Genomic DNA, 21,132 nt, shown 5'->3' with positions numbered 1-21,132 from the left:
ACAAACACTTCATTAATATAGCCTGCTCTAATATAATTTGGTTTGGTTTTCTTTGTAAGCACATGAAATTATTTTATCCTTTTTACTGGCTAGTGTCTCAGACTGATTTTAGTGCTTAATCTTTATTTTGTCACTTTTTTGTTATTTTATTCTATTTTCAGATCTAGCAGTACTATGGTTACATGCAAAAACCATAATACAATACACGCATGAAATGGTACAAGAAATCTGTTACTGGGATAGGAATAGGAAGACTTTTCACTGCGAAACTGAAGAAGAACAAACCAAGTATTGAGGATGCTGTGTTGCTTTATTTCTTTGTGTTCTTTGCCCTCTTTAGAGATAAGAAATTGGGCAATACTTTCTTCTACTTCCCTCTTCTATAGAATTCCTTGCCTTTGTAGCTTCCATCAGGCTGTATGTTGAAGCCATACCAAGATCCTCACTTGCTCTTGCTCTCCAGTCTCCCCACTTGCCCTGGTCAGACCCTGTATTTTGATTAGCTTTCTACAGGAAACATATTGCAAGTGTATTATACTACTTGTTCTCCCCAGCCTTATTTGTCACAACACAGGTCTGTTTTAATGTCTTCTGAGGTAACTGCAGATAACCTTGGGACCCCTTTATTGACTTCTTTCAGATTTATGGAGAATCCTGTGCTTAGACTTCTGCTTTTCCTGTCAGCCTTCCTTAAGTCCTTCCATCATCTCTTTGGCTTAAAAACCTTTGCTCCATCCCCCCTATTTTAGAGCTGCCAACCACATATGTCAGGACATTCTTCTTCAAGTCTTGTCCTTTTTGGCGTCACTGGGTGTTTGTCTCTCCTGCTTCTGACTCTTGAGTGGTTTCTGCAGTACAGAATGCCCTGGCTCTCTCACCAGCACACTGTCGGATGCCATCAATCACTGTCCTTTTCTGCTTCATTCACACCTCACTGAATTATCTCATCTGACTACATTAATCTGTCAAATAAAAGGTTAACTTGGGGATTTCATAATCTTCTACAGCCAGTTCTTGTTTTGTTGAAAATAGATCTGAGTGGGCTCAGAGATAAACCCCCTGTATAGCCACATGTAATGTTGTTGTTGCCCTGATATCAATCCATCCTAACTTTATCTTGCAACATACTTCTGAAATTAATTATGTGCACTGCTCTGGAATCAATTACACCATTAGGATGCCATTGTATTCAGCTTCCTGATTTTTTTCACCTTCTTACAAGAATGTGCCAGTAAAATGCTTTAGTTCTCAGTTCTTCTGGGTGATTCTTCGTGTCAGGAGCACATCACAGCAAGCAGTTCAGGTATCAGCTGAACTGATAAAGATATAATAATGACTTTTCTATTATTTTTTGCATTCTGAAATGTATTATTTGGCTTTCTTAAAATAAAATATGAAAAATTTGCAGAACTACTGATGAAAGATACAAAACTTGTTGATGGTATGCCGCTGAGATGTTTTTCAGGAGCTGTCTTATTGACACAATCCTTTAGTAAGCAGCAAAGTCTATTTTTGGCCTGACATAGTTCTTTTCATGACAGAAACTATCTTTTGAAGGCTTCCCTTCCCTCCTCCAAGTTTCTGTTGCTCAGTGGAAATTAACTGCAGCTGATGTTGCTTTTTATGGCAGTCCCCATATGTGGTGTGCAAGTGGATTTGCACAAAACCTACATATCAGAATGCTGACTGAAACCACTGGAATAGAGTAAATTGTCAGACACTGCTGTCCCATTGTTTGTGAAGTCTTGTGTTGTCATTTAACTAGGTGAAAATTGTCTCATATGAGACTTCAGTCATACCAAATGTTACTCTGCATGTATACATTATTAGAGAATTGAATAGGTTGTGAATTGTACCACTCGTTGTTCCAAAGAAGTGTTTCAGCCCCTGTATAATCACGCTTCTAAGTTTTGGATGTACTAATGGCAGTATATTCTTTGTAAAGGCCATGGGGATAGATAATTATTGAATATTAAAACCCCCTCATCCTGCAGGACTGTAGGTCGCTGCAGTCTCACTGAAGGTGAGAAGGAGAACGAGACATCGGCGCATCAGTGAAATTCCTGCTAACACCATTTTTCAAAAGCAGTGATGATGCACTGTGTGAAAACGGTCTTCTGTATCCCCTGGCAACCAGAAACAAAATGTCTCTGTTCTTGTCTGCTGGCCTTCAAAAAACACATCTGAAGAGTGATTTGTTTTCACAAGGCAATCATGCAGCATTAGAAGCCTGATGCTACCCATTCTTCATAAAGAGTAAACAAAAAGTAGACAATTCATTCCAGCTCTTGATTGAGTTGTAGGGCAAATGTTTTTTTGAGAGGTGTGTGGTTTTTGAGATTTGTTCTGTGACTTTCTTAATGCATGAAAAATAATACTGTATTTTATAGAAATTACTGTCAGTATTTAATATACTCCTGGAATCTGACTTTCATCCTCAATTTCTGAAATTTCTATAGCAACTCAGTATTTTATTATTTTCACTCAGCATGCTGTTGAATTTTGTTTTTTAGTATGCTTAGGATAAAATACCTGAGACTCCATATTTCACAAAACATGTAAAAATAAGGGAAATTTTCTTTAAACATAATATATTGGATGAGTGGTGTATCTTTGTGTAGGCAGCTGAAATTCAGCAAGTCAAATGCTGAAAAGATTGTGTCAAAATAAGCACAAAAGGCATAAGTTCTCTTTTTTCAGGCTTATTTTTCAGCAATCACACCCTTTTCTCTTTCCTCACAGCATCTAGCAATTGATGCTATTTTTAGAAATTATTTCTGATAATAATCACTTGGCAAACCTTAGGCTGAATTGTTAAGAATACTGTACTCTTAGCTGGAGAATTGCATGATGATGTACAAAAGGCTTTGACCTTTTCGGATCTCCAGATTCCCTATTTTGCTTTACAAAAGCTTGGTGGGGGGGGAAGTTGGTTTTTATCCAGAGGAGGTGCTTATTGCACAGTTACAATTTACATTTACAGAGCAGTGTGTTTCTTCCAGTTTTAAAATAGTTCAGTTGTATTTCACACTGACAGTTGTGTGAAGAGTTCTCTTGTGGAAAGTTAGATCAGAACAGATCATTCCCTATGTATGTTCATGTCCTGACTAACTGCAGTAGTAGCTCCCTACTTGTACAGTCTGTGGGGAGAAGATACTTCTGTCCTGGAAGAATTGCCTGGCTTTGGCTCATAGATTAATTTAGCCTTGCTTATACAAGTGCTGTAAGATAAAGGTTAAATTTGTGCACCTGAGGCACAGATTTAAATGAGAAGCAGCTGAAGAAAAACATGTTTCTCTTGAAAAGTATTTAAATTATCATAAGAATTGAAACTTGAATTCATTTTATACTATAAAGCATTAATCAGCTTTATTTATAAATAAATTCAAATTAGACTGCAGAAGTGATCATACTGCTTGAAATAGAAAACAGAAAATAAAGTTATCAATGCTATTTTGATGTTCATGCAGTTTTGCATTTTTACATTTTTTTCCTGCATAATTTTTTCCTCGTATTTTTCCACTGCTGTTGATTCCATAAATTGAACTTTTATTCACTATTTCAGGCCCCATTTATACATGACACTTCATGCGGGCAGTATCCTTAATCTGCTTGAAATGGCTTGAAAAACAGGAACATCAGTAACTTAAATCTGTTACTATTGGGCATATGTCACTGCTGCATAAATCTGTTGAAGGCCCATGCTTGCCTTTTTGAACATTTGGAATTCTGTGATACCTTGTGTTCAAGGAAACAAAATTTAAAAAAAAATCAAACCCTTTGAAGGTCATTTAGTCCTGCAATGAGTTGAAGGGACATCTCCCACTAGATCAGGTTGCTCAGAGCCCAGTCCAACCTGACCTTGAATGTTTCCAGGGATGGAGCACCACATCTCAGTGCAGCCTGTTCCAGTGGTTCACCACCTGCACAGTAAGAAACTTCTTCCTTTTATCTAAGCTAAATCGACTTTCTTTTAGTTTAAAACCATTACTCCTTGTACTAGTGCAGCACCCCCTGCCCCCATTTTTCTTACAGGCCCCCTTCAAGTCCTGAAAGGCTTCAGTGAGGTCTCCCTGGAGCCTTCTCTAGGCTGAACAAACCCACTTCTCTCAACCTCTCTGTTTTCTATTGCTTCATCCCCCAGCCTGTGTTGGGGCTGTGCCAGTCCAGGTGCAGCACCTTGCGCGTGGCCTTGAACCGCGTGAGGTTCCCACCTCTCGAGCTCGCCCAGGTCCCTTTGGATGGCATCCTGTCCTTCCAGTGGGTCTATCACACCTTGCAGCTTAGAGCCTAGTGGCATTGTAAAAACACTAGTGACATGGTGAAAACAAACGACTTCTGTTTTAGGAAACTTGAGTAAACAGATGGAAATTAAAAATATTAATGGTGTATTTTGTGTGATTTTGTAGAAATCCTCTGAAAAATATGTACCTGCAAGTAGCTTCCTTGAACATAGTATTTTTACTTCAGGTACCTGCCTGAAACCTTTTTTAAGCAATGAGAATCCTATGAGAATTTTCATTTTCCCTCAGGAAAACCTTACTTAAATGATGAGGATTTTTCTGTTGGATTTTTGTTTGCATCTATTAAAAAGCTACAACACGGCTTTTTTTTTTTTTTTTTTTTTTTTTTTTTTCCCTGCATTCTAGCTGTGACACACTTATTTGCAGCTAACAAACAAGGAAAAGTGATGTAAAAGTCATTTGTATTCACTGTTAATATCTCAGTTTTAAGAGCTATTAGTAAAAGTTGAAAATTCTTTTTAAAAAACATGTATTGATGGGGTTTTGTTTAATGTAAGGCTTTTTCAGAGCTGCTGGCACTAAACTCTGTCTCTCTGCTGAGAACAAGGATTAAAACTGCTTCTGGGCAGCTGTCCATTGCCCTTTAATGCAAGAGCCATTTAGACTTTATACTACTGAAGAGTAATCAGAACTGAGTGAAAGAAATGGGGGCATTAGACTAGAAAAGATTGAAACATGGAAGCAGAATTTTTGTCTCATCACATGTGGGCAGCTTCCAGACCCTTTGCAATATCCTGGTGCTGCAATATGAGTCCTGTATGTTAAAAAAAGTACTGAGAAGCTTTTAAAGGCCATCATCATGTGCTCTGATTGGTGCAGGACTTGGGGCAAAAAAGGTCCATGGCTATTAAATGGAAGTTACAATGAAATAGATAGGCATGGGTGATATTGCTTTTACTGTTTCCTCAATATTGATTTCTTCTGTTGAAAATGCAGTGTTCCACAAGTATGTTTTTGCATCTTTGGTGTATGTGCTTGAAGTTTCTTATATTTTATCTGTTTCCTGTATTCCAGTGCAAAAATACCCCACTATTCTCAGGGCAACCTCCTCCTTTTCATGATTCTTCATTGTATGCAATATCTGATGCAGACACAGTAAATTGCCCCAAATTTAAGAGGCATGAAAAAGCAGACTGGTGAAATTTTTGTACTGAACTTCTCGCTCCTGAAATGTTGAGAGCAGCAGTAGGGTAAGAGCTAGAGTTCAACAGGAATAATTGTAAGCCAGGCTTTTCAGGCCAGCTCTGCTGGTGGACATAATTTAAATCCAGGATATTGCTGCTACCTGCGATCTCTCAGGGGATTGTTTTATGTACTTTTGGATGTTAGTTTCTTTCTGAGTTCTTGAGGGTTTTAGGAAGAAGAGGGGGGACCAGCTTTTGCTTGTAGGTGGGATGGCAGCAGAGACAACCACAGGGCCTCCGTGCAGCAGCCAGGAGGTGTTAGCACCTGCCATCACCTCTGTGGTGCCAAGCAGGGAAAGATCCAGCGACGCTGCCAAGGAAAGCTTCTGTTTTTACCATAACTGAGCCTACAGAGATTCTTGTGTAAGCAGTGGCAGCTGCTGAGAGCTAAAATCATAGTGGTGGAAGGGAAGGGAAAAGGAGCAGATAAAAGTAACTCACTGGAGCCATGTGGAGAGGCTGCCATCAGATCAGCCAGAATGCCAACTGCTCCATGGTATAAAGCAGCTATGGATAAACTCCTAGCCTGTAGTGTGAGCCTAAGAGTTAACATGTCTCCTCATTTCCTTTGCCTCTTGCTGATTCATTTTTGTAGTTTTACCAAAGCTGTTTCAAGGAATACTGGTGTATCACGCATTGATTGAGCCAGTACCTTAACCTTGCCTCGTGGAATTACAAAACTAGAAAAAAAGAATAAAATATATTAATGAAATATATTAAAAAATATAAAATAGTGGAGATGCCTGTAACAGTATCTACAAAGAAAATAGTATTATTTTTAGGATTTTTTTCATCTGAAAGGCTCTTTATGTTTTATTGTAGTTAAATGAATGTGAAAGGTGAATTCAATTTTTCTCCTTGGTTTCCCTATTAATGTTGAAGGGTAAGAAGAAATTATGCTCATTTGTATTCCTGGACATAATATAAATGAAAAATGAATGTTTTATTGCTAATGGCTTTATAAAATGCTATTTAGATATCTCAGCAAATTTAGTATATAATTCTATTGCAAAACATAAAAATTAAAAAAATGCTCAGCTGAGGGCTCTAAAAATAACAATAATGTAATGCCTAAGTACTAGTACAGCAGCTTTGAACTCCTCTGTTTCTTTGCAAATGGTACCAGTTTCTTAAACAGCATAGCTTGGCCTCCCCAGACTTCACAGAGCTTGAGGCTGAGTTGTATCAAAATTAAGGTTCTCTGTAGCAAAATCCTACAACTTTTTCACACATTTGTTACTTTACCAGCTTCACTGTGTATTTATCTTTTCAGCAGCAAGCTAATTGTATGGCAGCTACATCACAGCAGCTACAGAAAGATTCCTTCAGTCAATTTTGTGTGTATATATATATATATACACTGTATTAGATATATTAGATGTAGTTTCATATACGTATTAGCCTCCATGCAGACTGAAAGGGACAGGTGTTGGCCGAAGGGAGAAAGGCAGAGAAGGTGGGAATACTTTCAGGTTCAGATGGATGGCACAAGTATGCTAGTGTTAGTGATGGAATGGGTGCAGGAGTGGGAGAAATGGGAGATGCTGTGCAAGTAAACTAAGAAGTAAGAAAGAGCAGACAGTCTTGAAGATGGTCTTGTGGGTGCTGAGGGATGAGAGGCTGGACATGAGTTGGCAGTGGTCACTCACAGCCCAGAAAACCAAACGTGTCCTGGGCTGCATCCAAAGCAGCGTGGTCAGCAGGGGAGGGAGGGGATTCTGCCCCTCTGCTCTGCTCTGCTCTGGTGGGACCCCACCCGCAGGGCTGCACCAGCTCTGGGGTCCCAGCACAAGAAGATGTCATTTAGCACTGGAAAGTAGAAAGGAGTACAAGTAGAGCTGGAAGGACTGTGGAGAGCTTACTGTAGTTTTGACAGAACCTACACTGAACCTTCTGACAGGGTGTGAGTTGAAGTTCCTGTTGTGTGTTACCCTTAATTTTTCCCTTAAGAATGAAAGCTGGTGTGTGAAGGCCAAAACTCAGCATATCACATTTTTACAAAATTCAGGAATTTTTGTTCTGCTTTGACCAACTCCACTGTGGAATCTGCTTCTTAAACTAAAAAAGTGGGAGTAGCATTCTAGAAACTGTCTGTGGTAATCAGAATTTCTACATTTCAGGAGATGAAATATTGCCTTATATATATATATGCCACATAGATTCAACTTCCAAAAGTCATTAGAGAACATTACTATTGAAAACACTGTGAAGCAAATAACATAGTGTAACTCACTAATTTTTTAGCTTTTACTTCTATCAACATTAACCAGAACAAGTGCTGCAGCCAGGAAAAATGTATTTCAAATTGTAAAATGTCACTTGTTTCTTTTCATGTAGCATGGAAAAAACACCCAGCCTGTCTTCCTTGATTTAGTAGCAGATACATACAGATGTTTAAAATGTTTCTTTTAAGCTGTTATTGGGTAATTCAAGACAGTTTTGAGAATGAAGCTACTGCATCTAAATAAGTTTAAATACCCTGTCAGGAGTGGTTCCATACTGAAATTGTAAAAACCCTTCTGAGAACTGATGAAGAAGTGAGAATAATTGCAATCACAACATTTAGGAAGCGCAAAATAGCTTGTTAAAACCTCAATGAAATGCAGAGAAATTGAAGTCATCTGAATCTTTTTTGGGAATCAAAGGAAAATAAAACATAGCCTCAGATTAAAACACAGTTGTGAAACTCTGGCAAAGTTGTCCATGATGCTTACAAAGTAAAATAAATTTAGGAAACAACTGAACAATTTAGCAGAAAATTATTAATGAAAGTCAGGTTGGCTTCATTGTGTTTAAATTTAAAAAATAAGTTTTGTCAATATTATGAAACATTGTCTTCATTTAGATGAAAGCACTGTAAGTCAGGGAGACTGTGGTCAGTTAACTGACCAAAATATTGGAGGGGATACCACCTATATCTCTATGTACTTATGGGCAAAGGGATATACTGGACAGTAAAGCATGTGTAGTTTTTGGATGTGAGTTTGATGTATGCTAAGATGTGTGCCTTAAAGAAAGATACTCATTAACAGGAAGTACAAATAGATTCTGTCTTGAAGGAATCGTGTCTTTTGTAGACTAAAAAAAGACATTACATTGTCTGTAAGGAGATCACAAACTTCTTTCAGAGCTTCATGGAGAGCAGTGAATTGTGAGCAGAGGAACTGTTGTGCTGAAACTGGCACCTAAGTCCATGTCTGGCTTCCAAAAGTGGCTGTCTGTGGGTAATTCAGAGGAACGTGGAGAACAACCTGGTTTGGGGAGCATTTTTTTCCTAACCCATCAAGCCGGTTGCTTCCCCATATCCAGCACCAAATAAATGTATATTCTATTTATATTTTTGTCCCCTTTAATGTAATTGTAGGTGCATTTATTGTTTGTATCTAATCCTTTTTAATTCCACCTTGTATCTTGGTCCCAGTATGTTATGTAATGATGCATAACATACATGTGTGTGGAAGGGAGGGAAAGGAGTCAATTCTTCTCTGTGACTTGACCCTTCTCAGTTTGATTAATTGATTGGTTCTGTTCTAGGTTTTTATTTGGAAGTGCAGGAAAACAATGGATTTCTGTGCAGGGAAGGTGTAGAAGTTTGAGGGAGCTGAGAGATTCTCTGCTGATAGCCTCTTCTTTGAGTGGATGCAGACCAGACATTTTCTTTCAGATTCAGATTATGACTCTGCTGTGGAGTATCAGGTGGTTACTGTGAGTGCTGTGATGCAGGCTTTGGAGAAAGAGTCTTTGTGATTAGAGTTAAAAAAAAACCAACACACTGAACCTACTGTGAGAGACAACAGCCATATTTTCTACAAAGCTGAAAGCAGTTTGAGAAAAAAAATGTGTACATTTGAACCTGAAAGATCTCCTGCAAGGAAAGAAAAGCAATTGAAATAGGCAGCCTGCAGATTAAAATCCCAGGAGAGCACTTGGTTCTCTCAATTGCCTGCTGAAAGAGCAGAAAAAGCAGATTTTATAGGATATTATTAGGGAGGAATATACAATAACAAAATGTCAAGGCTGGATAGTACAGTCAGTGAAGTATGAAAGAAACAATAGAAACTGAAGAGGGAGTAGAGTTTTGCTTAAGGAAATCAGTTCTCCACTGTGTTGTCAACAAAGCATTTGCATCTGTGAAAGCAACCCCCTGGTTTTCACTAGGATAAAAATATGACTGGAGTTGCATTTAATATCATGTGTCATGGAAGCAGTCCCAACTGAGAGAGTGACAGTCATTGATGATCCCACAGGTCTCCTCTCTAAGAGATGTTAACCCCAAAGTCACTGTCCAAATTAGTTCTGAAATTGGATTCTGCTTACAGTAGAAGTGAAGGAGGTTTTTAGAGATTAACTTGCAGTGAATTTGCTGTTGGGAAGGTAAAAATGGTTTTCTCCTACATATTAATGGGCCCTTGGTGTAACCTTTCTGTGGCAGGAGGTTGTCTGACAAGGAAACTTGTGCCTCTGTTTATTATGAGTTTTGTGGAGGAAAGCAGGGAGAAAAGGCAGAGTGGGAGGATGAGCAAGATAAAAATCCAGGTGAAAATAAAGAGCAGAAAGGAAGATATATTTGCTGTTAAATAAATGTGTTAGTTATGTAATGACATGTATGTCATTGTCTATTGTAAGAAATGTGGTATTTCTGTGCTTATAAAAACAGACTTTTTCCCCCACTCTGTATGTACTCAATTGTAAACCAGCAATCTGCCATTCTCAATAGTTCAGCTTTCTACTTCCTTTACAAGTTATGTTTCTGAAGGTGTTGTCCTTGTCCTGCCTACCAACATATTTTTATGTTAAGGAATTGCATATTGCCATTTTAGAAAGTGAAAAACAGATAATAATAGTAATTCGTGCTTTGGTGTTCTTACACTTCCACAATTAATATAAGGAGAAGAGGGATAGGTAACTTAGTAAATTTAAATATTTGAGTAAATTAAGTTTATGTTAAATATAAAACAGTATGAAAATATAGTCTAAGTCTAAACTATTTCAAACACAGTAGCCTTTCAACAAACCATGTACGCTTTATTACTTGCTGGGTAAGGGCTTTATAATTGATTTAGCCTAATTAGAAAGTTGAAAGAGCATCTTTTCAGCTATTTTTCCAAGTGGAATTAAATATCAGTCAACAAAATATTCTTCATACTAACCCCTCCTCAGTGGAAGAAAAATAATTGTGCTAAGTATTAGATTTAAAAGACATCCTGAAAACTCAGACTCTTCTAGAATAAACAATACTGGACATGCAAATACTGCTAAGTGAAAGATCAGTATCTTATCTTTCATGAGGTGAGATTTCCCAGCTTCCCCAGGTGACTGCCTTTGCTTAGATTGTGAGAGGAATCAGGACTAATCTGTGTGCCTGTATACTAATTGCTGATTGAGAATCAGTGGGTAATTGAACCACTGAAAACCTACTTGGCCGTCTGTACCTCATGTAGCATAAAAAGAGGTAGCAAGACACAGTAGCAGCTGTAATTTATGCTTCACCCCTGCAATGGGAGCTACAATAACTCAGGTCAGATGCAAGACCCATGCAGCCTTCCTAGCTATGGGAGCAGCCAGCTCCGGGCAGATACTGGAAAATAATACTTAAATGTCTCAGCTGTTAATTGCATGCATTAGTAATTAGAATATTTAACTGTATCTTCTAAGGAAGGAGACATGACATGGATTTATAAATAACCACCTGAACTGTATTCATAGATACTGCAAAACACATTTTAAGGAGGCTCTCACTCCATTCTTAGTGAGAGAGATGGGAGATGTTGGGGGATGTTACTCAAACCTGATGGAGGGTGGGAAGTGAAAGCTTTTATTGTGTCTCTACCATTTTTTTTTAATCTAAAGTAGTTCTCATTTTTCTGGCCTCAGTTCTTTATAGGAAATTTATTTGCAGGAAGTATATGTATGACCAAAACCTCCTCATGACATTAAATAATACAGAAATTACAGAAATCAGAGCACTCCAAAAGTGTGTAGGAGAGCATTGCACACCCTGGATGAGTAACTGGATGATTCTGTCTTTGTTTTTAACCTCCCTTCATAGCTGTGAGCAAATCACTTTTCCTTCTTTTTCACTTTCATGGATAAAATGGGATAATGATATTTAAGTACAATATTTCATAAAGATGCTGTGCAGACCCATTAATAAATCCATTTGCAGGTCTTTGATTACCCTCAGTATATCAAAATGTCACTACTGAGCTTGCTGACTACACTTATTTAATTTCCTAGTTCTACTCAACTTCTAGATTATAAAATGATATTTTCTGACATAACTTATGATACAACTAAAACTATCACTCTGAAAGTCACTTCAACACTCATCCACTACCCCTTAGAAAAAGCTATAAAGTACACAGATTGTCTTTTCTTCAGTTATTATAAAGATTTATTGGATCTCTAGCTCTAATATCCACTGAAGGTTTTCTCTGTCAGTATTAACTCCTCAGATCAATAAATTGCTGTACTGATCTCCTGAGAAGGCAGTGTGTGCCAGCTACCACTGCCGTGTTTACCCATCAAAAGGCAGCTGTAGCAAATTAAATTGGCTTCTCTTGGTGGATGGTCCTTATTTTATGGCACAGTTAACGAAGGCTGATAGATAGGCCACTTCCTAAAGAACATCAGATTAAAGGCAAAGATTTGTAGCAAGAAAAATCTGAATTTCAGAGTTGAATCTGCTTTCATTTATAGAAGAGTTGCTGAAGACTGGAAAATGACTCTTCAAAAAAAAAAAAAGTCCTTTTCAAGAGTTTCAGAGTGTTTTTAACACTCTGCACATACCTTCTTGCGGAGAACCACAGACTACATTCTCTAATCTGCTGTTAGACAGTTTACATTGTAACATAGCTTTGTGAAATGTTCTGCTTTGGAGGAAAGTAGAGATGAGTGGAATAAAACAAAACCAAACCTGTAACTACGTTAAAAGAACTCTAGAAACATCTGCTTTTATTTTGATCTAGCTCAAATGGTGAGAACATGTCCTCAAACAGAATCCTGACCTTGGATCTCCAAAATGGATGTAGAAATGGGAAAAGTTTGTATTCTTAGACTTGTTTTCTTCCTTTGCCTCATTATCAGGAAGCTTCCTGATCAATGTTTTAACGTTGCTCTCCAAGGATGAATGATTAGCATGGCCTATCAGTGACTCCAAGGTACCTGTTCAGCTGCACAATAAGGATGATGTATATTTAGACTGATTCTAGAAATTAGAATAAGACTCGAGCATTGATCTTTGCAATCATGGAAGAATTATTGACAAAATTCTAATAATGTCAGTTTTCTGGATATTAACAGCCTGTTCCAAACAAAACAAAAAAATTACCTAGAAGGAAGCACTGAGAGAAATGCTCACAGGGCTTTTTTTGGTGTGGGCAAGACAGTATTTTTCTAAACTGTTGTTCTGAGAAATACTTGAATTGCTTGGTATTCAGATATTTTGAAAATGTAGTTTAGGTGATTAAAGCTGTGCAAATTTTCTGCCCTCTGGTAAACTGAGAGATTTCCAGTGACACATGGAAAAGGCTCAGTTAACAAAACCCAGCTGTGCATTTTGTGCATAAAAAATACATATTAAAATTATAGTTGCACAGCAAAGTACTGCAAAATGAGATGTCCTAATTTTGCCTAATATTTTGAATTAAGATACAGATTATGTTTATTTAGCATTTGCAATGACTTACAAGATATAATTATAGCCTAATGGTATAGCATCTTGTTAATTTATAACCAAAACTTATCAAGTTTGTGCTGGACTTGAAGAGAGTGGCTGCTTTTATGAGAACACAATTGGTTTAGACAAGATCAAATAAAAAGTCTCCATTGAGTAAATTCCTCACAGTGATTTTTTATTTTTTTTTTAATATATGTATGGGGAGCTTTAGACTGCAAAGTGTGATTATGATAAACACACCATAGAAAGGAAATTTAAGCAGGGAGTGTGATGTTGTTTGAAATTCTTCGTATATTGCTTCAGGAGGGCAAGCTATCAACATCTTTCATAGCAGCGATTAGTTTGTAAGGGTTTGGGTTTTTTAATAGCTCAAGAAACAACCCTTTTGGTACTGTCTCACTCAATTCTCCACTATAATAAACTGTGTTAGTGCCACTGGGTTTAATTAATTTACACAGGCACAGATACTGCTCTGCTTTCCTTGGAGAGGAAAATTACTGAAGGTGTTGAAGGGGCCACTGAGAGTATGTACATGTGGATAGCTCTAGGCAGACACAGGCTCTTCTGCCAGTGCTCCTGTCTGTCCAGACTCAAATTATTTTCAGTCCAGAAGCCAGTCTGGTCGTGGCGCCCCTCTTAATGCACACAACCTCCCTCCCCCCCAGTCCTTTTGGTGCAGTGTGACATCAGACCTGCGCTGGCTCCTGTCCAGCCAGCACAGAAGAGCAGATCCTTTTCTGAGGCCACCCTGTGGATGTGCCCTGAGATGTTCTGTGACAACACCAGCGTCATCCTCAGGGCTGTTAAACCTTCCTTAGACCCCAGCTATCCCTGAACAACGTGCAGCTCATGCTTTGCAGATTTTCGGAGTGATGCTGTTTCAATGCTTAAAGATGGGTCTGCACACTTCTGATTACAAATTAGGGCATTTGATTTGGCTTGGAAATCAGATCCTTGATTTTTCTTTCCCATCTTAGTTTGGTTTCTTTTTTTCTATTCTATGTAAATTAAAAGGAAAATTTCTGCTGAGCTGCTGGCATTTGTGGTGAAACATTCCCACATAAGTGTCTAGTTTTGTCTGCACTCTGTGTTTAATGTAGAACATCTAAGTTCCACTTCATTTTGTAAATATTATTTTTTAGTTTTCTTGATGATCAGGTGCAGGAGTCCAAGTTAAAATTCGTAATGTTTCTGAATACAGTGGATTCTACAAAGGTACTGGCCTTCTGACATGCTGTAATCTCTATTCCTCAACATCATCTCTGTTCTGTAGGTTATAAATTACCTGTCTCTTTCTTAAGATGTAATTGCCATGACCCCCTTCTTTCTCATTTACTTGCATCCCTGTTATTTAGCAGGTAACTGTTGTCTTTTCTTTCAGCTATGGTGTAACTGATAGGTATCTAATTTAATTCACATTTTCTCAGAGGGTGTTAACTTTGAAGTCTCTGTGCCCTGTCTTGGATTTGCCACAGAGATTTCATACCCAAAATTTTGTCTTTCATCATCCCCTACCAGTTGGCTGAGTAAAATGCAGTGTCTCTCCATAAACATCTTCTGATGAATGAGCTGTTAGAAATTACTGGGTGGAGTGGTGCGCTTCACTTGCAGAATTTGCATTTATCAAAGGATTTAGAATTGATTCATAGTTATGCAAAAAGAGGTATTGGATTAGTCAAGTGCACAAGTTGAATTTATTAAATCGTTCTACATTGCAATGCTACATTGTGAAAAGGAATGCACTACTAGGTCATGCAAACTTGTTGACTTTTTTTTTAATATTCTTAATTTCTTTTTTATTGGTGGTCATGGTAGATTTTTTTTCATTTTAGCACTTATGGACTTTTTTCCCCAAGAAGTAGTCTTATTCTAGTTGTCTCTGGAACAATTCTGATATTGTTTATATATTTTTTTAAACTCCAGATTTTGTTCTTCTGTTATTGTCATTCTGTATTATTAGGAGTCACATACTCTGTTTTAATATGTCACATCTGTAAAAATAATGACTATGCTAACCAATGAGTTACTGAAATATGATCTGAAGAGGGTGGGGGTTCTAGGTCAATCTTTCAGGCATTTTGACTTGACAGATCCATTGAAGTATGCTGAACTATTTTTATTAACTTTGGTCTTCACTGTTTCTTTTCTTGTATTAGTGCTTGTTTGTAAGGTGTATTGACTCACGTGAATAGGATCTTTTTTTAATCCTTGAACAGAATATTTTTCTGAAATATATTGCTTTCCTCTTAATTTTTCCTTCTAAATATACTATTGAGCCATCCCAAAAGTAATTTAAAATTTTGTCATACTTTCGAGAAGAATAAATTTTTCTATATGAACAAATATGAACTGTGTGTTTGTGTACTTGTGCATGTGTTTCCGTCTTTGAGTGGGGAGTTAATTCAAAATAAAATGCAAGTACTTACCCATTAGTGAAATACTTGAACTAATTACAGGCAAATAAAGTACAGGTTGCAGTTGTCAGTCTAATTCTATTGACTTTTCAGTGCTGTTTCCAAGCTCTTTCATTCACCCTCCCCCAAAATGTAAAAAAGTTGTCCATAGAACTTGATTGAAAATGCAAACTCCTGTGTGCTTTTCTTTCAGAGTACAGACATGAGTCCAGCCAGTAGCACAACCTCCCTCCCTGTTAGCCCCCTTCCTGAGGAGCCATTGTTTTTCAAGGTACAGTTAATTAATTTAATCATAAATATTGTCTATTAATCTTGGCTTATCATGTTACCTGCTTTACTGTGAAGTGCTATTATTCTTCCTTTTCTTCAAATTACTATGATGTCACAAGATGTTCTGCGTCCATACAATTTTCAAGAAATACCTAGAATACAATGTTGGTTTTGAATGTTTTTCCAGAGGACTACAGCTGTGAACTGTTACTTGTAAGGCTGTATTGTTATCCATTATCCCATTTGGATATGTGCATTCCTGTGTGTGTGTCATCAACAGATTTTCTCTTTATTTTGTATTTCACGTATATCTTTTAACAAAACGATGATTAGTTTCTCCAAGGATTCAGGAGACATTAAAGGTCTGTTAAAGAACAGTTTTGGCATAAGTCAAGTGTAAGCCACAGGCCTGGAGTGTTAGTTAATAATAAATGTTGGGACAATGTCCACAACTTCATGAGGTTTAAGCTGTGACGAGTGAGTTGCCGTGTGTCACTTTTTCAGCTGACGCCATGGTATCCATCCCTGCGACACAGAATAGCCTTAGGCAGATCCTAACTTGTGGAAGAGGTCTCCTGAGGCCACCCAGGTACTCAGAGCAGTGCTGCATCATCTAGCAAAGAGGTCACCTTGCCAGGTGTTTGCTTAGATAAGGAAGAGGAACTTTGGTTTTCGGCACCATTGACTCAGTAGGTGTCATAATACAGACTAAGTTACACTCACCGGAATGTCCCTTTTAAAGTTTTCCCTCTCCCAAGTAAATTTGCACGTTTTGTGTGCATACAGTCAGTTGATTGGATTGAGCTTTAGTCACTTTGTGATGATGCTAAGTTAAAACTGAGTAACTGGAATTAAAGAAGTTTGATGATGGAAAGTTTTTGTCTGCCCTGAACTTCTTCCGGCACAAAAAATAAGTGTCCTTCAGACCTGGCCAAGCCCAGAAAAGAAACTCCTTTTTTCCCCCCATATTTTCAGCGTTTGTGCAAGAGCTGTACAACCAGCCAACTGATTCTTGCTATTAGAAGGGTTGAGGATTGTGCTTGCTCAGTTGTTTCATCAGTGGAGGTACAGATTGGATATCAGTGATCAGCTATTCACTGGTTCTTATTCCTCTTTCGGATTTAACACTCTTAAGACCCATCTCAGTCGGATTTGGCTGAAATTGACCAATTTTGTGCCAAGATACCAGGGTACACATCTTCATTTCTTTGGAACACCACTTTAAATGTGCATTGAAGTCTGCTCAGCATTCTAAGTCAGATTCAGTAGTTGAGTCTCCCAGTGCCTGGAAAACCACTAAGATATGACATGTACAAAGAAATGGGCTGCTCAGCTCAGATAAAGGTGTAAGAGGTAAGAAAATCTAACTTAATAATTCTCATGCTGAGGTAATCAAACATTGCTCTGTTTGTGTTGCGTGCACTACAGTACACTGTAGCGTCTTTATTTTTGAAGGAAATGGTGCTCCTAGAACCCAAAATGGGTTGTAAATTACTTATTTGAAGTGGAATAGTTGCTCTAACAAAGCAATAAAGAATTTTTTTTTATATTAAAAGTCTGGTAGAAATAGTAAAAGAAACAGAAAAATAGGGCAGAGAGCATTACTTAATCTTTCATTTTCAGTCAGTTTTCAAACCAGGAAACATTTTCCTTTGCAATTCAAGTAAAATGGAGGTCAGACCAGGAAAAAGTTAAGTGCATTTCACAGCATTTAGTAGAAATAAAAATAATATAAAACGTAACATTTTCTGTTATTTCTCCTTCACTCACTCCAAGAGAGAGCACTATTGTTCCAGTTGTAATGTGAATGACTGGTTTTACAAGACATAACCCTCTCCAAATAATGTCAGTCAATAATATTGGCTTTTGATGATGTGATGGTGCATTTCCCTTAGCAACATAATAACCTTTCCTACATCCTTGCTGTTGAGAGGGAGATTGAAAAAGAAATTCCATTCTGTGGTTCTGAAAACAGGTGTAACGAAGGAGGGCCCTATAAACTGCCTCTCTTTGGGACAGTTGAAGTTCTCTGAGCTAATGAGCTTTTATATTAGACTGTGAAATGAAACCAGGCCTGTGTTCGCAATTATATCTCATTTTATACCAAGAAAGAGAACTGTCCTTCCTTGGGTTTTAACAATTCCCCTTCAAAAGAAAATCTGCATTTCTGCATAAGGAAAGAATGCAAATCCTGTCACCGTAGTCTTCTTGCACATCTAACTTCACCAAAGCAGATGCCTGTCATTCTTAGTCCCACAGGATATGTGCAGGAAAAATATGGAGAACCTAAGCTTGCACAAAACCATTGTAAGATTTTGAATTTAGTCTAATGAAAGTTAGAAACCAGATTTCCCTGGAAATATTTGTAAGTTGCATCTCAGCTCTGCTAACACCAATCTCAGCTGCCATTCTCCCAGTATATGTGACTTGTAGCAGAAAGATCCAAATCATATAAGACCCTGCTCAGGAGTGTTTGGAGGAAGATATTTTCCAGTGCAATAAGACCTAGTCCACATAAATCCATCATACACCATTACTTTAATTGAGTCATTGGGCTTTACTTACATCAAGACAGCACCTTTAAAAGATTATCACTGATACCCAGCAAGAAGAGTACAAAACAATTGGGTAAGAAGTAAAGGTAGCCAACTCCAGAACTGTTGAATCCTAAACCAACCATGAGAAAATTAGCAGATAAACATAGAGGTCATGCCATTCAGCGACCTATCCCCTGTAAGTGTTGTAAATAGTAGATTTGGTTTTCCTTGAGGAAGGAACAACTTAGCACAGCAGCCAGTACAGCCAATTTCTGTGTGGCTTTGGGTTCCTTCTCCCTGTGCAGGTAGCAATACCCAGATGTTCAGAGCAATCTTCCTTAGCTGTGCCCTTCAGAATCTTAGGGAAAAATCCAGTTCAGCCATGTACACAGACACTTCCACAAAACTTTTCTACAACCATTTTGATAAAGCCATCATAGGCATTTCTTTTTAGTGAGTGTTATTTTTATGTCATATTCCAGCTTTCAGTTCTCTGCTCTTTTCCATGGCTAAAACTCTTTAGAAAAGAGTTTAGGAAGATCTTCTCCTATATTGTGGAAGAAGTTTGTTTCTCCTCTCAGAAAAGAACACTGTTGGTGGTTTTGCACTTAAATTTCCATGTAGGTAGGATCTTCTTTTGAACAGAAGTTTTTTTCTTCTGTTCCTTTATAATATTTCTTGAAGAATTAGGTCTCTGTCTTGTGGGAAAAAGTTATGTCACAATTTAAATAGTTCAGAACAAAGAACTTGGAATATAACGGAGAAGAATGGTATTTGTCATGCAATCTTAACTCAAGTGTTATTCTATGTTATAATAGCAAAATTGTAGCTGGCTCAAATGTGAGTGACTTTTAATTATAAGCACTTATATCTGCCCTCCTTAACTGGAATTAAAATAATCCTGCCTTTCGTTTAGAAGATAAGTGAAGGAGTGGGTATTTCTAAAAGGTCAACTTACCAAGCAATGTCTCATCCATTTTTTAGAACCTGTTCTTTTCTCCTACTCATTATGCTGTACTTTATTATAATAGTATTTTATTATTTTTAAGTAACTTTAAAATGTAGTGACAGTCTTTTAAGACGAGATCTATGACAGCCATTTAGTACATCAAATATCTAATATTAGCTAATTATACATTATCTGTTGTAATGAGCATCAGTCTCACTGGTTATTAGCCACAGCCAAGTTGTAAATAATAACCATAATAGTAATTTATTGTAGTGATGTTTAATTGTGTTTCAGTTCTATGATTAATCTCAACCATGCTTTGCTAATTGGCATTAAATGAAAGAAGAAAATTCTTACATTATTTCCTTTCTCCTTCGAGGGAGCTGAGAATTTCCGTCAGTGTTCATTGTTTCTGTGTTCTGACTTCTGTAATTAATACCCTTGATGCGAATTCTTTGAGTAAGAAAACAGAAGTGGCAGGTCAAGTAGCAAAAGCTGGCATTCCTCAGTAGTGTTACGACTGGTGTAGGTCTACTGAAATGCAATCTATACTTAATAATGCCTATACTTAGAGTTTTGCCATTCATCCTGGAGCTTTACAGGCTCTGAAAATGCAAATCATTGCAGTCACTTATGCTCATGACTCTGGCAGCTCATTACATTTGTGCCTACAATTAGCAAGAGATACATTTTCCATTTGCTCTGTAATCACAATTTAATTTTACTGCAGATATTTGGAATAATCAATATGAAAGTCACCGTAATGATCGCTCGTTAGCCCAGGGAACTCATCTTTGAGTGTGACTTTATATTTCTAGGTGTAGAATTAGGTCATTTCCTGACTTATTCAGCAATGATAGCAGCAAGCTGGGCCTATAGTTCCAAAGGCTTCCTATGGTGCTTGATACAGCCAGCTTATTTACTCTCTCTACTTTAAATGCACTATTTCCAATATTTTAAATATTTGCTGACACTTCCTTAAATAAGAAGATTTTAATGCACTGCTTTGTTTTCAGAACAGACTGAAATAATCACGCAGGCATTGTGACCCCATGGCAGGTACAGGGGGTTAGGGTTCAGTGATGCTCTTTAGTGGGCTGGAGGCCTCATTAGCTCTCGTCCCTCTCATTCCACCCTCCACCTGAATTGCTGCTTCTGCTGAGAAGCATCTGAAGCCTCTGTGGTTTTGGCTTTTTGTTTGTTTTGGAGATGTTTTTGATATTTCTAGTAAAGTGAGTAGAGTTGCAAAGTATGACTCACACAACCCCACCTTTACTGTTCTGCTGCCTCAATCTCCAGGCTATTTTAAACCAGTCTGTCACCATTCTTCAGTGGTTTAATCGATTCCTCCCACTCTCAGTTGTTATTTCCCATGTCAGTATTTCCTTTCTTTGACTCCTTATGTCTTACTGGTATAGCACAGACTTTTAAAAGTCATGTCAGCACAGCAGCTTTCTGCCTTTGGTGCAAGCTTTCCACTTTGTCATTTCTCAAAAAAATTTATACATCTGATTTGTTTCACAGTCTTTATCATCATAGGATATGAGATCTTGAAAAGCACTGAATTTATTCTGGAGGAGTGTGCAGTAGGTATTATGGACCCTGTTACAAGAAGCTTCTGTGCATTTATTCACTGTCTTTTCCTTTTTCTCAGTAACTCTATGCACATTTTTCCTAAGAAAAAGAGCTTTGCCAGGAAGTCTGTCTGAATAGAACCACATCACCTGTTTAATGAGTAAATAAAACAATATTTTTATTCTGGAGAGTGTAGGTACAATATCTGTAATTTCTGAATG

General features: G+C 37.6%; 1 protein-coding gene across 4 annotated transcripts in view; it reads left to right on the top strand.

Annotated features, from left to right (window-relative positions):
• The window catches only part of CCSER1 (coiled-coil serine rich protein 1), a 637,091-nt gene that overhangs the window by 308,333 nt on the left and 307,626 nt on the right, over window positions 1-21,132 (top strand). For all 4 annotated transcript variants that reach the window (XM_088056598.1, XM_088056597.1, XM_088056599.1 and 1 more), the window contains exon 8: window positions 15,774-15,851. In XM_088056598.1, the coding sequence (XP_087912724.1) occupies window positions 15,774-15,851 (78 nt within the window). The remainder of the gene's footprint in view (window positions 1-15,773; window positions 15,852-21,132) is intronic.

The sequence above is a fragment of the Pseudopodoces humilis genome, chromosome 6 (assembly GCF_049639895.1).
Source record: "Pseudopodoces humilis isolate 2021_Gansu_Grassland_sample_001 chromosome 6, ASM4963989v1, whole genome shotgun sequence".
Taxonomy (NCBI): Eukaryota; Metazoa; Chordata; class Aves; order Passeriformes; family Paridae; genus Pseudopodoces; species Pseudopodoces humilis.
Note: the sequence above shows the minus strand (reverse complement) of the source record. Positions and strands in the feature narration are given on the sequence as shown.